At 44.2% G+C, this 18,446-nt stretch overlaps 1 protein-coding gene across 1 annotated transcript; it reads left to right on the forward strand.

The window, feature by feature from the left end:
• The first annotated feature begins 1,115 nt into the window (after positions 1–1,115).
• On the forward strand, positions 1,116–17,958 carry SPESP1 (sperm equatorial segment protein 1). Its single transcript, XM_040969182.1, has 2 exons — positions 1,116–1,270; positions 16,652–17,958. The coding sequence occupies exons 1-2, from the start codon at positions 1,198–1,200 to the stop codon at positions 17,785–17,787; spliced, it is 1,209 nt and encodes a 402-aa protein (XP_040825116.1). The 5' UTR covers positions 1,116–1,197; the 3' UTR covers positions 17,788–17,958.
• Positions 17,959–18,446: the final 488 nt, after the last annotated feature.

Below are 18,446 nucleotides of genomic sequence, written 5' to 3' on the forward strand. Positions count from 1 at the left end.
ACATGGGTGCAGGGGCTCAAGCCCTCGGGCAATCTTTTACTGCTTTTCCCAGGCCATTAGCAGGGAGCTGGATCAGGAGTAACTGAGACACAAACCAGCATCCTTATGGAATGTTGCCCAAAAGCGATGGCTTTATGTGCTCCACCACAACACCAGCTCCATTCCACTTGTAATCCAGCTTCCTGGATAGTCGAGTCTCTGTCATTAAGGAGGGAGACTCAGAAATGAGAGACTGACTCCAGGCTTTGAGCAGACCCAGCCTGGCTGTTGAGGGCATGTAGAAAGTTAGCAAACAGTTGAGAGAGTTCTGTGTGTTTCTGACTCTCAGCTCTTTACTTTTCTTTTCTTTTCTTTAATTTTCTTTTCTTTTCTTTTCTTTTCTTTTCTTCTACTCTTTCTCTCTTTCTTTCTCTGTTATTCTCTTATTTTAGAACCAGTGCCCATATGGAATCTCAGTACATGCAAGGTAAGGACCTTAGCCGCTAGGCTACTGTGCCTGGCCTGGAAAATGCAATCTTTTACAAAATAAAGCAAACAACAACAACAATCAAGCAAAAAAGAACAACAAAAAACTCTTATGCCCCTTAAGGCATCATTGATGCACCTGCCTACCTCTCTCCCTCCCACCTCAAAATTATGTGCCCTTGCCTCTTGCCAACCTGCTTGAACCATCTTCACTGCTGTACCTTGCTCTTCGACACCTCTGCTTTGACGATTCAGTGGGGAGCAGTCTTCTTCACACTCCATGGTGCCCAGGGGGCCTCCCCACCTCCCTGTGATAAACACTTCACACTTGTTTAATTGCCTTATTCTCTCTTTTCACCAAACAGCTCCTTCGCCACAGGGAACTGGGTTTTGCCCATGGCCAGCCCATGCGGGACTTACTAGCCTGCTGCCCCAAAGGAACCTGCCCAGAGCAGCAGCCTGGGTGTCAAAGACGTGTCCGGCCGCCGCCTGCCTGCAAGTGGACATGCGCATCGGGAGGGCCGCCGCACGCGCTCTCCTTGTCCCGCGCCTTGCTCGCGCCCTGCTCCCAGCCCGCTGCGCTGGTGCACTGGGGACAACCGTTGTCGGGGGGGCGCCGTGGGCCCTGAGGTGGGACTGTCCGCTACTGACAGCGTCTTTCGGGCCTCACGTCCCCGGCCTGGTGGGCCCAGGACGTTCCGATCGCATGGCGGAGTGTTGCGGACGACGCCCATGAAGCCCTTCGTCCTCCTGGTTGCGCTGCTGCTATGGCCTTCGTCCGTGCCGGCATTTCCCGCATTTCGGAGTGAGTGACGACCGCGGTGCCGCGGCCACCCCGGGATGCAATCTGGGAGCCCTCCCGGGCTTCCGGCTTCACGGGTTCCTCCCCTCCCTTGACCGGACCCCGCTGTCCAAGGTCCTGAGGCTTCCGCTGCTGGTGCCCAAGCAGAGGGCAGCGGGGCGGACCCTCCCCAGGGCGCCAGCAGAGAGGAAGAGTTGCAATGTGAATTGCAAGTTAGTGGTGTCACGTAGCAAAGTGTGGACTTCAGATTTCGCTGTTCATAAATCAAGTTTTGTTGGAACACAGCCACGCTCATGCCTTTGTGTACTGTCCAGGGCTGCTTGCCCGCTGTAGCAGCGAAGTCACCACCCACCAGCGTTTTTGCAAAGCCTGAAATATTTGCTATTGTTTCCTTTAGAGAAAAAAAGTTTGATCCAGTGATCAAACTTGGAAAGTTTGTGGGCAGCGATCTGAGCTGGGGTATTTGAGTCCTGTATTTTGTATTTGAGGGGTTGGCCATCTTGTAGTTTGTTGTAAGGTTTCATGTTAGAGTTTGATTTAACCAAATCAGCCAATAGAATCTAACAGGTGGATGTGGAAAAAAAGGTAACAGGTGCATGCTTGTTTCAGAATTGTTGAACGATGTTAGTTTAAAATTGGGTTTAATTCATGAAAATACGACACCACCTAAATGACAAATCTAAGTGATAAATGCTTGTGGGAAAGTAAAAGTGGGGAGGTGTCCTAGATAACTAAACTGGGCCCTTTAAATATTAGCACCTGGAAGTTTTAGCTGTTCTGCTGTGAATTTTTTTCATCATGAAGGAATAGGACATAGTGAAGAGGGTATTTTTTTTTCTAGATATTTATTGGTCTTTATTAATAATGCCGGTCACTGCGTTTGGTAATGGCAGGTCAGTGGGTCACAGCTGACTAATGTAGATGGGGACTTTAACTTAAGTGGCTCCAGCATTGTCATATAATGCATTCTGTGCTGATTCCTCACTTCCCTGTTCTTTTCATTTGAATCCTCTTCCCTTAGCTCTCTTCAAGGTTTGTGAGAAATTAAAGCAGTTCTCAGAAAAAGCAATGCTTTTCTGTTGAATATATAGAAGCCACCAAATATGAGGAAGATACGTACAGACTCTAGGTCATATAAGATATTTTACTCATGTAAAAAAAAATTGTAACAAAAGAATAGTAGAGGAGTAGGCATTTAGCCAGGTGGTTAGAATGGCTGCCCCCGCCCCCATGTGGAAGTATCCGGATTTAGTCCCGACATCTGGCTCTTGATTCCGACTTGCTGCTAATGTAAACCCTAGGAGATGAAAGCGATGACTCGAGTGACTGGCTTTCTGTCATCTGCTTGGGAAACCTAGAAAGTGATCCTGACTTCAAGCTTCAGCCAGGCTGCTGGATAGTGAACTCATGAATGGGCCTCTTTTTCTGTCTCTTTGATTTTTTAAAAAAGAATCCAGTTTCAGTGCTGTGTTTGCTTTATACGTTATACATCCTTCTGTGTCGCCCCGATTGGAATAATTGGTCATAAGAGTCAAACTCCAAGCGTCTGCTCTTCTGTGTCAAAGACGAGGCACGTAGGTGTGTTTAGTGAAAAGTGCAGGTTTGACAAATTGTTTTTCTAGACAGGCAAGATAGTTTTGAGGTTATCTTATGAAATACAACAGCCATGTGAAGTGACTATGTTTTTTGAAAACCTCAGTGCACCTGGTAATGGCCTACAGCTTTCAAACAGAGCTTACTCCAATGTTGTTGATACTGGTTGATACTCATTCAGACTTGAGTCCATGGAAGCGTACACTCCCCTACAGTACATACATCCTGATGGGACTTGTAAACATTTCTTAACTGTATGCCTAAATATTTTATATACCCAATTTTGCATATCTGTTTTTAGTAGCAATGCTTTGCAGTTTTTAAAATAAGACGACTAAATTTTCACTGTACAACTTGCTTTACCTTTGTTTTTTTAAAAAAGATTTATTTTTATTGGAAAGGCAGATATACAGAGAGGAAGATAGTCTGTCCGCAACAGCCAGAGCTGAGCCAATCTAAAGCCAGGAGCCCAGAGCCTCCTCTGGGTGTCCCAAGCAGGTGCAGGGTCCCAAGGTTTTGAGCTGTCCTCGGCTGCTTTCCCAGGCCACAAGCAGGGAACATGAGTGGGAAGTGAGGCCACCAGAATTGGAACTGGTGCCCCATATCGGATCCCAGCATATGCAAGGCTAGGACTTTAGCCACTAGGCTACCGTGCCAGGGCCAATTTGCTCTACTTTTAATGAGAGTTCCTTTACTTAAAAATAGATGAAATAATTTCTAAGAGAACACTAATGTAGCAGTTACATATTAAAATGACTTAATTTTCCTTTTATAATTCTAAGTTACTAAATATCCATGGATCTGAAGTTGCAAAAAAACGAGACTGCTAAATATTAATTATGGGCGTGTTTTTAGCCCATGAATCAATTGTTTATCCCTGTCAGCTTTTACCTAGCCCGGCTAAAAGAGGATCAGTGGTCCAGGTCTCAGTCTGGAATGACAAAAACCCCTGAACTTGCCTCCTCATGCTAACACCACAGAAGGCTCAGTGTGGGAGTCCTTGGCCTCTAACAGAGCCTTCTGATGAGCCACACTAAGCAAGGGAATCATGAGGCTTCTTAAAAGGACTCATGGAAAAATGCAATTCTAAGATCATTGTATTCTGATGTAAAAAAAAAAAAAATTTGAAGTCCACACACAAAGGTTTTTCATAATGTACATTTTCCAGGAACTCTTTGAAGAGCCCTAGGACTAAAATGATCACCAAAGGCAACGTTCAAAGCCGCCACCAGATAAAGGCAAAGTTAGAGTAGAAGTCTCAAGTCCCTAGCACATTCTGAAAGTGAAGTCCAGGCGGCTGTGGGCTGCAAGTCCACTTCCCTCCGTTCCAGTGCCCAGGAAGGCTGTGGCATTTGTGGGAGGTGGGGCAGGTCTCTCAAAACTGTGACTAGAGTGTTGTACTGCGCCTCAGTGACATTTGCGAGAATGAGAGCAGGTGGTCTAGCAGAGGAGTGTTCTGAGAGGGAGCTTCGTGAGTAGCTGGAAGTTTCCTTAGCCTGGCTGCTGTCTTACAGGGGCCACCATATTAGTCCTTAAAAAAGTGCACCTTAGTCTCCTGATAATTTATTTAAGATTAAACATAAGTAATAATTTTTATTACTTAAAAACAAAATAAACAAAATCAGAAAAAAATAAACAGAAAAGTACTAGCTGAAAAGATTTTCTTTTTAAACTATATATATTTATTTTGTAAAAATGTAGTTTATTATACTTAAGTATAATTTTTTCTGAGGCTCGACTCTTCATTTCTTGACTGGTTGCAGCTGCTGTGAGATGCCTGTTGTATTCTTTTGTTAGGATCCCATGCATTTGGTGTCTCATTTTCTGACATTTGCCTGGTTGTTCTCAACCCACTTTGTGTCTTTTCTGCTTTGAATAAGATTAGGCATACAAGACCTGAGTAGGCCAGAGTTCTTGGCAGACCAGAATACCTGGGTTACATATCAGACTCATGTGGTAGGAGTGCTTTCATTATGCTGGTCATTTAGTCAATAGAACTAGAAGAGATAGATTTGAAGTTTATTTGAGTTTATTTTGGTCTCAGTTATATTTTAACATGGCTCATAGGGTAACTTCAGTTTGGTTCTTCTTCACCTGAAGCATTCATCCTCTTTGGTCGTTCCTTGAAGGGTTAAACATGTATTCAAATGACCTAGCCTTTCAGTCATTGATATATAACCATGAGAAATTAAGAACTTGCACCTCAAAGTTCCCAGCAGCTTGACCTATATATAATCTCTTAAAAAGTGGAAACAACCAACAAGCCATCAACTGATGAACACATCAATAAAGTGTGTACCCGCAAAATGGGATGTTCGTTGGCCATAAAAAGGGATGAGGCTTGGATACATGGTACAGCACAGATGACCTGAAAACATTATGCTTAGTGTAAGAAGTCTGTCCACAAAAGACCACATCCGACACCATTCCACTTGGATGAAATGCCTAGAATAGACAAACACACAGGAAAAGAAAATAGGTTAATATTTGCCTAGGATTAGGTGCAGGGGTTAAGGTTTTATCATTTTAAAATCTTTTGCTTATTTTGCTCCATGTCCCAGCTACTTCTCTTCCCATCAAGAATTCCTGCTTGTGGCCTGGAAAACTAGTAAATTTGGCCCAAACCCTTGGGACCCTGCACCCGTGTGGGAGACCCAGAGGAAGCTCCCCACTTCTGGCCTCAGATTACTCAGCTCCGGCCATTGCAGCTGTTGGATGATATTTTCTGTCTGTCCGCTGTGTAAATCTGCCTTTCCAATAAAAATGAATACATCTTTTTAAGATTTATTTTTATTATTTTTTTTATTGGAAAGGCAGATACAGAGAGGAGGAGAGACAGAGAGGAAGATCTTCCGTCTGATGATTCACTCCCCAAGTGAGCGCAACGGCCGATACTATGCCGATCCGAAGCCAGGAGCCTCTTCTGGGTCTCCCATGCGGGTGCAGGGTCCCAAAGCTTTGGGCCGTCCTCAACTGCTCTCCCAGGTCACAGGCAGGGAGCTGGATGGGAAGCGGGGCTGCCGGGATAGAACCGGCGCCCATATGGGAACCCCGGGCGTGCAAGGCGAGGACCTTAACCACTGCGCTACCACGCCGGGCCCTGAATACATCTTTTTTAAAAAAGAAAAAGCTTTTGCTTATTTTAGTAGCAAAGAAAACTTTGTTTTCTTATGCATACTTTTCATGTGCAGTGGATTGACCAGTATGCTATTTCTTATATTCTCCTCTTTTAACTGGCCATTCTGTGGAAAAGATATATGTGTGTGTGTGTGTTTCAAATATATTATTTATTTTTATTTATTTGAAAACGTTTTGCAAGATCTATTTATTTGAAAGTGAGAGCTACATTCAGAGAGGGAAAGACACAGAGAGAAGTCTTCCATCCTCTGGTTCACTTTCCAAATGGCTGCAACGGCAGAGGACCCACGCTTCCTCCAGGTCTCATATGTGGATGGTGGGACTCACGCGCTTGAGCCATCGTCCAATGCTTTCTCAGACACACAAGCAGAGAGCTGAACCAGGAGTGGAACACAAACCAGCACCCACAAGGAGTGGTGGCATGGCAAGTGACAGCCTAACCTGTTATGTCACAATGTCAGTCTCTGTGTTGCTTATTTCTTAAATGTTTACTTCTTGTAGTATACTTAAAGGATGTGGGGGGTGGGGAGATGAGAGAGAGAAGCCCATGTAATGGTTCACTCCTTAAATGTCTCACTGCCAGAGCCAGTGAAACTCCGCTGGGTTCTCCCACTGGGTGGCAGGTCACAAGTGCCTGAGCTATTCCCTGCTAACTCCCACGCTGAACGTCAGCACACAGGTGGACCTGCAGCACCAGGGCTCAGCCAGACATTCCAACACGAGATGAACACAGCCCCAGCAGCATTTTGTTTGCTTGTTTTTTAAGATATACTCTTTCCTTTTTAAAGATTGGTTTATTTTTATTAGAGTCAGATTTACAGAGAGGAAATCTTCTGTCTGCTGATTCACCCCCCAAGTGGCCGGAGCTGAGCCAACCCAAAGCCAGGAGCCAGGAGCCTCCTCCAAGTCTTCCATGTGGGTGCAGGGTCCCAAAGCTTTGGGCCGTCCTCGACTGATTTCCCAGGCCACAGGCAGGGAGCTGGATGGGAAGTGGAGCAGCTGGGACATGAACCAGCACCTATGGAATCCCAGCATATGCAAGGCAAGGACTTTAGCCACTAGGGCCTGGAGAGCAGCATTAAAAAACAAAAAACAAAACAAAACAAACAAACAAAAACCACGAGGTTTATCTTGTTTTGAAAGAGTTACAAAGAGAGAAAGATAGTTCACATCCCAAGTGGCCACAATGGCTGATGCTGGGACAGGCCAAAGCCAGGAGCTTAGATTTCCATCCAAGTCAGAACTAATTGGAACAACTTTCACTGCTTTCCCCGGCACCCCAGTAGGAAGCTGGATTAGAAGAGGGGGAACTGGGACTACGGAAGCAGAGCAGTCCTCACATAGGATGCCAGATCCAATGTCGCCAGGACATCTTAACCTGTTGTGCCATAGCACCTTCTCCTGTGGCCTGTTGAATGAGATTTTAGGGTCCATTGCTCATGTTTACGCAACATGTAAACATTTTTACTTCATTTGAAAGGCAGAGAGACACATGGGGAGATCTTCCATCTGCTGATTAACTCGCTAAAATTACGAGCAACTAGGGCTGAGCTAGGCTGAAGCCAGGAGTATGGAACTCCATCCGGATCTGCCATGTGGGTGCCAGGGACCCGAGTCCAGCAGCCGTTACTTTCTTCCTGCCAGTGCTCACAGCTGTGGAGCTGGACTTGTGTCCAGGCACTGGATGTAAGATGTGGATGGCCCCTCATTGATCACTGTAAATCATTACTTTATCACTTCACTCAGAATAGCATCAAAATTGCTTTCAATGTTACCTTTGTGTGGAATGAATTTATTCTAAGTTGTTGGATGTGAGTTCTCACTCACATTTTATCGTAAGAAAATATTATGTTTAGATTTATATTTGGATTTCTTGTATAGATACAGTTCAGTATATGAAAGATTTCAGTTTAATTGACAGTGCAGCAGCATTTTATCTTTTATTTTATCGCACTCATGTATTTTAATATATTTTGGTCCAACTGATAGGAGTAAATTTTGTTTTATCTCTTAATATCACTTACATTTTAAAACAGAACTGTATTCCTTTGGGATAAAATGTTATCACCATTCTCTATGATAATATGTTGTGGTTTCTCAAAATCCATCCTTACCACTTACAAATTCAGTATACTCATAGACAAGTCACACTTTTCAGGTGTCTCCCCTTTTTCCTTCTCACGACATTGCTCACGTTGGAAGCCCTCCGGAGAGCGCCTGGCACACAGCGGTCGCCCGGTGAGGGAGAGCTGTCATCATCTGTCCAATGGCAGCTGTACAGTTCCTCCTGTAGATTGCCTGCCACCTTTATGCCTGCACTTTTCAGTTGCTTGTTTACTTTCATATGATTTCTGTCCCTCAATCAGTTCTGCTTGTACTGTTTCTAGAAATCTCAACCACCAGTGCACACTCTCGACCTCAGGTACAACCACTCTGTCTTAGACTCCAGAGAGCCTTAAGTCGATGCCATCATGCTGCCTGTGCCAGCTACACAAGAGCAGAGTTCGCTTTTCTCAAGCTGGAGGTCGTCCTCATCTCAGCTGTGTTCTGGAGCCTGGAAAAAATAGAGCGTTGTGAAGAATCCCAGTGAGGAGACAGACTATCCACGGCCCTGTCACCCAGCTTCCAAGAGCAGTGCCCCTGTCCTTTGTCAGAATTTGAATTTTGCTCAATGCTTCCAATTTCTTCTTCTTCCTTAGGAAAGGAGGAAAAAGGTTTCCACAGAAGTCAGGACCAACCCTAAGGATATTTGAGGCGTCACAGTTTTTCACTGCCCTGCCTGAAGACATTTTTAGAAAGATTAAAATTGATTTGGAAAAGCAGTCCTGATGAATAGAACTGAGAAGATCAATATAAAACAGTATCAGTATGTTTGAGGGGAACAAACGCAGGTGGTAGGAAGTGTGTGGAGCGAGGATGGATTTAATAATAGAACAATATGGAGGCAAAACTTGCGGGAAGAAGAAAAGTGAAGTAGGAGGTAGGGTGCTCTGTTGCTAGGCAACGTGTTGCCTGAGTAACAGTGGGGGGGGGGTGAGTACTTCTGTTCTTTTAGTTGTCAACTCTAAGTGTGTCCTCCTCCTGTCTGTAATGCCCTAGCTCATCCCCTAGCCACCCGGTAGGTAGTTTACTTACTAGTTTGAGCAGACAACCGGTCTATTACTGTGAGAAGACAGGCTGATTAATTTGAAAATCAAGGTTTAGCCAACAATAGTGCAGTGTCTTTTTCAAAACATGTAAACCTGTTATTTTTTTTTGCACCTTTTAGATGCGCTTTTTGTAGTTGCTCAGAGTTTAAAGCTTTCCCAAACAGATTTAAAAAAAAAAACACTACTACAGAACCACTAGGGATATTAACATTTATGGAAGTATAGTAAATCTTGACATTCCTGAAAGCAGTTTAAACTAGTAACTGGTGACTAGTCTTGTTTCTTTTTTTTTTTTTTTTCATTTTTTTTTTATTTTGACAAACTTTACATAGTTAATTAGGGTAAAAAGGTTCAAGGGCTACAGGAAAGTGGATAAGACTAGTATTTTTTCCATATTGTTTCCTTCATGTTTAAAGGGGGGTATTAAGGGAGAAGGCCCACCCAATTTCCCACCCTCCCCAGGTCCCGGATGTAGGGTATGCTCTGAGGATCTTGCTCAAGTGGTTTTGATATTTCAACTGTTATGAATCGCTGCCAGTCTTGCCACTCCAAGTACTATGAGGTCTTTGAAAAATCCACTGATTGACATAGTCCATCATAGCTGAGATGGTTGGTTGACCTGTTCTGTCTTCTCTCTTTTCTTGGTAAGGGTTCTGAGTCCAGCATTTAGATTAGGAAGATCTCCAAAGAAATTTTGTCTGAGGTGTTCTCAAACCAGATTCTTGTATGTGCTAACAAGTACAGGGCCCAGCACAGTCCATCGCCTTGATCAGTTGGTAGTTGTAATTGCTGGGTTGGTTCTGTTTTCACTCCCGACTTCCACTGGAACCAATGGGTGTTGCAGTCCAGCCTGGTTCTGCCCAGCACATACGTGGCCCTCACATAAACTAGTGGGAGCTGCAGCCTAGTTGGAGCAACCCACAATAACCCCCACCAGGCCCGCCCCCTACCCTGGTTTGCCAGTATGTGTAGCAGTAATCCAGTCTGTCCCACACCCCTTTCCACCCCAGCTGCTGTCTTAGTTTTATGTCCTCCCGTGGAAGTGGTAACCCAAGAGGGATGAGCCCACTATTACCCTCCCAGGCCTCTCCCACTCCCAGATTACGCATTCTCCAAATAGTTCTGTGGTTTGACTTGACAGAACTAGCCCCTAGTACCAGCCTCTGCCAGCTGATGCTGTAGCTAAGCCCAAACAACCCTCACCCACTCTAATTTTGTTTGCACCAGTAGGAATAATCCGCCCAGCCCAGCTTTTCCCTGATCTAGTTCACATGAGGCGCACACATGTTGTAACCCTGCCTAGTCTGGTCTGCCCCCATCCCAGCTTATGTTCTCCTACGGGAGTAGCTGTCCAGCAAAGGAACCCTCCCTTATTCCCATGCCAGCTCTGCCCCCTCCTTGCTTGTTCTCACGCTAGTTGGGCGCTGCGGTCCCTTCCGGTACAGGCAATCTCACCTTGGCATTCCGTATTGGGCACTAGTCTTTGTTGCGACCAAACCTGGCTCGACCCACACTGGTGCTTAGATTTGCCAGTGGATGATGTGGACAGATTCAGCCTGGTCTTCCCCTGACCCCTGCCAATTGTATGCCAGTGGGTAACTTTCCATGGCCTGTTCTGGGCTGTTTCCTATCATGTTTCTTGCGCTTACCTGCCGGGTCTGTGTCCTGCCAGAGGAGTTGCCCAGGCTCCTCCATCAGAACCTCTCCCAACGCCAGGTTTCACACTTACCAGTGGGTCCATGAGCCAGCCCTACTCAGTCCACCTCCTGTCATAGCAGGAACTGTGGCTTTTCCTGACTGGCCTTCAACCCAATCTGGTTCTTGCTATTGGATGTTTCAGCCCAGCCATGGTTTATCCATACCCACATATGGCTCACACATGGCTCAGTAGGGGGTTGAGACCTTGCCTAGTCCATCGCACATCTGCCCTGGTCCTCCAGGACACCAGGGGGTTTTGGGGTCTGGCCCGGTTCGGTGCATCCAATCCCAGTCCACACTTGTGCCGAGGGAGACTACAACCGTTTCCAGATCAGAATGCAGCCCCCATTCCAGGTCACACGCCCCTTGGCAGGAACCTCAACCCAGCTAGGGTTGTCCCCTTACCTCCCCAACCGGGCCTGTTCCCAGCCATGGATCACTCGCATGCCAGTGGTTGCTCTGACTCAGTTTGGCACAGCCCCTTCCCTGTCCCGACCTCTGCCTTAGACACTGTGGCTTAGCGTCCCTGGCTCATGTGGACCAGTAGGTGCAAGCGCCTAGCTCGGCATGACCTGTGCTCCCTCCTGGTTTCTAGTTTTGCTTGTGGGCTAAGGTTTGCTCAGTCCTGCCTGATCTACTCTGTTCCATTACCAGTCGACACATTAGCCAGCTGTTGGAGCTACTTTTCCCAGCTTGACTAGTCTTGTTTCACTGGGGGTTCTTACATTGCTTTCCCCTTTACCCCTTGAGTTCTTGGGCTTAGCTTCTTGAGCAGTGAATCCAAGCACATGCAGGACAAGGATTTCGCCATTGAGCCTTTGCGACCTGTCACCTGCCAATTCTCTTATTTTATACTTTCTCCTCCATCTCTTTTCTTCACCCTTGCAATTAAATTTTGAAGAAGCACGGTCATATTTCCTGTGCTTTCCTGCAGACTAGATTTTGCTGGCTACAACGTCATGTTGGTTAATACACACCTCCCCTTGTCCTCTGTGTTTTCCATATGGCCTTAGACCCACTGAGAGAGCCTTTCATAGATGGTGTTGTGTTCTATGGGGAAGCATCTAATGACTATGTATCTTGTTGTTGTTATTATTGTTATTGTTATTGTTGTTGTTATTGTTTTAATATTTTTTTTATTGCAAAGCCAGATATAGAGAGAGGAGGAGAGACAGAGAGGAAGTGATTTTCCGTCCAATGATTCACTCCCCAAATGGTCATAATGGCCAGAGCTGAGCTGATCCAAAGCCAGGAACCTGGAGCCTCTCACGGTCTCCCACACGGGTACAGGGTCCCAAGGCTTTGGGCCGTCCTCAGCTGCTTTCACAGGCCGCAAACAAGGAGCTGGATGGGAAATGGAGCTGTCAGGAATAGAACCAGTGCCCATATGGGATCCTGGTGTGTGCAAGGCAAGGACTTTAGCCACTAGGCTACCTTGCCAAGTCCGACTATGTATTTTTTTGTAGTAGGGGCAGCCAGTGCAAATAATTGCAACATGATAATACTCTGATTAGACATGTTTTTTCATATACTATGGAAATGGTTTATAAATTGAATCATTCTCTCACCTTGAACTACTTTTCCATGTGCAGGTAGATCTATATGCAGATAGGTCTACTTCTGTATTGTCTGCTGTTCCATAAATCTGTCAATGCTATATTATTTTCATAGTAAATTTTTATAGTGTTTTTAATATATAGTTTCATTAAATCATAGTAGTAATCCTTGCTTTTCTGATTCCTTTTCTTCCTCCTCATCTTCTCTCCTTCCCTTCTTCCTTCTCCTCCTCCTTCGTTTAAATGAAAGGCAGAGTTAGACAGAGAGATCTTCTGTCCTCTGGTTCACTTCCCAGATGCCATAGTTGCTGGACAATGCCTCATACAATTAGGACTTATGTTCAGATTCATGATTAGGTAGTTTCGTTGTTACGTGAGCAGCGTCTTCATTCTCATTGTATCTTCTAACTGGTTAATCTTTTTTATATGGAACTTTACATCTCATGACTTAATTTCTCTTAGCTGCAATTCTTCAATTACTTCTTCTGTATAAATAGGTTTATAGTTATATCATCTGCATAGAGAGATGGTTTTATATCTTTGTTCCCAGTTCTCATGCCTCCTGTTATTTTCCTTGTCTAATTGCAGTGACTAACATCTCCAACACAATGTTTACTAGGAATGGGGAAATATCTGCATCTGGTTCCTGTTTTTAGTATTTTTAGCAGGAAAGCCTCTGCATCTTATTAAATGAGATACGGAGCATCTGTTTAATACTGTTTTGGGAAACCATTATATTTTTCTGTATATTTTCTAGGAATATTTCGTTTTTTTATTTTAAAATGAAAAATATGTTTAGGAGAAATACATTTATAGAAAACAATGGTATTTTACACTGTGCTCTGTAGCTTTTCAAATATTTTCTAATATAGAATTAATTTGGTTGTGTGTGATAAAAGGTCAGATATGGCACTTTAATTTTATAGTCAAATAAGTATTCAAGGAAATTAACTAGTTAACCTGGGTCGTGCTCATAGAAAGTGGTAGAGCCAAGATCACAAACAGTGATTTTATTTTTACCACACAACGCAACATGTTCGTTTTAATAAATATTTTCTTTTATGAAACTTTAGACTCAGAACAATGCATTTTATAAATGAATATATATTATGTAAGTTGAATATATGAGTTATTTGCTTTTTAGAATATAACTTTTATTTATGATGGGCTTCAAAATGTTTATGGAAAACCCACATTATTGTTTTTTCTTTGTAAGATTTTTTTAAAGATTTATTTTTTAAAATAAATATTTATATGTCAGATATACAAAGAGGACGAGAGACAGAAAGATCTTCCATCCTCCCCAAGTGATCACAAGGGCTGGTGTTGCGCCAATCCAAAGCCAGGAGCCAGGAACTTCTTCCGGGTATCCCACACAGGTGCAGGGTCCCAAGGCTATGGGGCATCCTTCACTGCTTTCCCAGGCCACAAGCAGGGAGCTGGCTGGGAAGCAGGGCTGCTGGGATTAGAACTGGCGCCCATATGGGATCCCGACACTTTCAAGGCAAGGACTTGAGCCACTAGGCCACCGCGCCAGGCCCTCTTTGTAAGATTATAACCTGCTCCAAAGGCAGAAGAACTGTGAGCGATAGGAAGAGAGAAGGAAAGAACGAGAGAGAGACAGAGGAATGTGTTGTTCACTCCCCAGATGACCAAGTGCTGGCCAGGCCAAAGCCGGACCTCCGTCCTGGCCTCCCATGTGGGTGGTAGTGGCCCAAATGACTGGCCTGACTTTTAGTGTTTTCTCAGGCATGTTAGTATCAGCTCAGTGGACTCAAACTGGCACCGCGATGTGGTTGTCACCATTGCAGGTGCAATTCAACCCACTGCACCTCAGTGCCACTCTCTAGCATTATGTTTAAATTCCAGGTCCCCACAAACTTTTTGCACATGTGTACCCTGTGTTTTGAAAGTGAAACATCACGGATAAGTCTAACGTTGCCTTTAATGACAAAATTCAGCCCCGTATCCCCTCCTCAGAGGCACTTACCTGCGTGAGTTTGACGTTATTCTTCTAGTCCATTTCAAAATAATCATCATGTGAGTGACCTTGAAAAAAAAGTATTATAAATACAGTTTCAAAATCCACCTTATGCTCTATGAAGACACTTCTGCAGATTCGTGGCAAGTGGACTTAAAAATGTTGACTGAAAAAAACTGCATAGATTTAAACTTATCGCACACGAAGTAATCTTTTCATTCTGTATTCCCCAGAGTTTTCCAGTGCCCTCAGGCACACACATCTTCCTTTGCCCCCGGTCTGGGGGGAGGCAAGGTGCCTCAGTGTGGTGCAAAGCACAGCCTCTGCTGCCGGAACCTCAGTCTCCACACAAGTCTGCTTCCTCTCCACCATCACCTTGCCTCACTAAGTTGTTCTCATGACAAATTCTCAGAAATGTAGAAAGATGCTTTCCATTTGGACTGAACTTCCATCTGGTCTTTCAGAGTTGTAGCAGAGTAATTCATGAAAAGAGGAGAAACATACAAATATGAGAGTTAGGCAACTTTTGAGTATTGTGTTGTTACCAAAAATCCAAATAAAAAAATGCCTCCTGAATGGACACTTGATTTCCTTAAGGCTATAGAAGAGTTAAAAATTCTGGCAAAAACTAAAACTAAAACAAAACCCTGCTTTCTCGAATTAAAATCAATTTGAATACATGATAATGAGAAAATCATTTAAAACCTACATATGATACAAAATCGCAGCAATGGGGCTGGTGCTGTGGCTCTCACCTGTGGAGCCACCATGCCGTGTAGGCATTGGTTTGAGACCCCACAGCTCCACTTCTGACCTGGCTCCCTTCTTATGGCGGGGGAAAGCAGGAAAGCAGCAAAGGATGGCGCAAGTCCTTGACCTCCTGCCTCCTGGCTTGAGTTGGTTCAGCTCCAGTTATTGCTGTCATTTGGGGCATGAACCAGCAGATAGAAGGTCTCTCTGTCTCTCCTTTTCTCTATAACTCTGCCTTTCAAATAAAAAATAAGTCTTTTTTTTTAATAAACAAAATGCAGCACTTACAACATTTCTGACTCCAGAGTAGGGAAGTGAAACACAATTCCAGAACATTTTATTCGATGATCTTTCCTGTTCTCCCTGCTGGAAATAAATCTTTGCTAGTCAGATGCTGCAAAAATTCCAATAAACAATAGAAATGTCACTTTATTGCTCAGTGAAGTGTTAATGATATTATACCAGGTTGAAAGAGTTTTCTGTAGTGAGCCAGATAGTATTTTCAGCCTTGCATACCACTTTGGCCTTTTATAGCGACCCTACTGTTGTGTTGCAGCAAACATACCCAGAAGCAACACATAAAAAATGGGCAAAAATGGGCTGGACTTGATGACATTGATTAATGGAAGCAGTTGAAGCGGGGATCGGCAGCTCAGCCGATGGTGGGTAAGACTCCAGGCATGTCAGAGTGCTTGGTTTGAGTACTGCTGCCTCTTGCTTCCCACCCAGATGCTTGCCTAGTGTGCACCTGGGGAAGCAGCAGGTAGCTCTGGGGAGCCTTGGTACCCACATGGGGAACCTGGATTGAATTTCCGCCCCCCCCCCCCTTTGAACTGGGCCACTCTTACCCGTTATGGGCATTTGGGGTGTGAACCAACAGATGGGGGGTGGGGCCTTTCTTTTCTCTCACCCAGGGATTCTCTCCAGGAAGTAAATAATTTTTGTTAAGTTGGGTGGATGTGAGCTATGGGACTGAGAAATCTTCCTAGGGTTAAGACAGGAGGATATTGTTAAGTGTTTCATAACTGGCATTGGGCAGGGGAAGGTGAGTCCTCACCCGTAACATTTGTACCTATTCACAGGATCCGTAGTCGGTTTCAGGTGACCAATCTGACATCAGTGAGCAGAGATGGAAAGGGACCACAGTGCACATGACTGCATTTTTATCACATAGTGTAAGAAGGCTCCAGAATAGAAATCTTAGCTAAGATGAAAAGGTCATTAGGAAGTGATGAATTTGAATAACCATTAGTTTTGATTTTAATTTGCTTAATTGCTAATTCAGATAACTTGATTTTAGTCATGTTCAGTGATTTTAGTATTTAATGATATTTAACCACCGGCTCACAAAATTTCTTAAAATGTAATAATTAGCTCTAGTGAACCACTACTCTAATAGACCACTCCACTGAAGGATATGATCAAGAATTTTGGTTTAGTAAGTTGCCTTTGGAATTATAAGTTCTATGTATAATAATAATCAATGTTACTTATTTGTCTGATTTTTTTCCCCCATAAGGCATAACTGTGACGCCTGATGAAGAACAAAACTTGAATCATTATGTGCAGGTTTTAGAGAACCTAATGCTAAGTGTTCCCACCAGGGATCAAGGCCGTGAGAGAAAATCAAAGCCTCCAAAAAATGATGTTTCTGTAGAACCGAGGACATCGAGGGAGTTAACGACACCCACGTCACCTGCAGAAGCTTCATCTGAGAATGAGGGCTTAACCAGTCCTGTCAGTGACGAAACTGCAACTTCTCCTTCTAAAGGTTTCACGCTGGAAGCACCAAGGAAAAAACGTACTCGAAGTACAGCCTTCTGGTCCATCAAACCAAACAATGTCTCTGTTGTTTTACACGCTGAAGAACCTTACATTGAAAAGGAAGAGCCTGAGCCGGAGCCTGAGCCGGGGCCGGTTACGAAAACGGAGCCGGAGCCAACGTGGAGAAAAACTGAGCCCGAACCGGCTACGACCACAGAGGAGCCAGAGCCGACCACCAGGACGACGGAGCCCGAGCCGACCACCAGGACGACGGAGTCCGAGCCGGCTACCAAGACCACCGTGGCCACCACGACCGAGTTCTTCACCACGCTGCCCAGCAGCACCCTAACCACGCGCAGCACCCACATCATCATGACGTCCACAGAGTCGGAAGACGTCCCTGAGCTCTCAGGCGAGTATGAAGAACCAGCCTACGAACCGCATGCGAGCTTGGATTATGACGGGATCCTGAGGAAGATCGCCGACATGAAGCTGCAGGCGCGGCGGGCACCTTTCTTCGACAACAGTAACCCCGAGTACAGGAAGGATATGAAGGCCTCCAAAGAGCACCTGCAGCGCAGCCTCGCCCTGGCCGCAGCTGCCGAGCACAAGTTACAGAAGATGTCCCGGTCCCGCCTGTTCGGAGTGGGGCGGACAATCGGTCAGGCGGATGACGCGGAAACTGTGATCAGCATGCTGTACAACGCCAGGGGTAAACTCCCCGAGTATTTGGATGTCAAGAGTGTTCCACCAGAGATGAGAAAAAGAGTTACCGCAGTCATCAATACGTTGAGAAAAATAGTATGTGGGGGCCAAGTAGAAACTCAAAACCTCATTAGAAAGCTACTAAGCAATAATATAAAGATTTTAAACCTACTTGATATTCCATGATGAAACTGCATTCATTCGCAGGAGAAATAAGCATATTGGTGATTTCCAGAGTTGTACAAAAATATTTTCTATTATAGCTTGATCTATTAACATCTGTATATATAATGTGTTATGAAAATTTTGCATGCACGAAGAGCTCAGTAAATTAAAATAAACTTCTAGTTCAGGAGCCTCCAGTTTTTGCTCATTAATTTTAAAGGTAGTGAAGATGTACCATTTATAGTGTTTAAACTTTTGCTTTACTTGGAAACTTTTGCTTTACTTGTGTGTGCCATTCACATATACATAGATAAGCATATACATATTTGTGTACACACACACATATATATTACACATATGCCCAATGTTAGGGAATTGCATATAAATGTAAATATTTGGGGGTTATTTAGTCTTTATTATTCTTCAGTGATTCTGACTTCAATCTCAATACCATAATTAGGGCTTGAGTCATAACTGGTTTTATTTACATCTATGTGTATCTACTTTTATTGTTAAGTGCTTATGGAGTAGCAATGAGTGACTGTAACCCCGGTTTATCATCACCTGTTTTTTTTTGTGGACATAGACATTGAAACTTCGCAAATCTGTATATTATTACAGTATGATGCAAGTAATTCTGTGTTGTGATTTGATAAGGAGTGTATTCAAATTCACTCATT

The sequence above is a fragment of the Ochotona curzoniae genome, unplaced genomic scaffold (genome assembly GCF_017591425.1).
Source record: "Ochotona curzoniae isolate NIBS_2020 unplaced genomic scaffold, NIBS_Ocur_1.0 scaffold_4701, whole genome shotgun sequence".
Lineage (NCBI taxonomy): Eukaryota > Metazoa > Chordata > Mammalia > Lagomorpha > Ochotonidae > Ochotona > Ochotona curzoniae.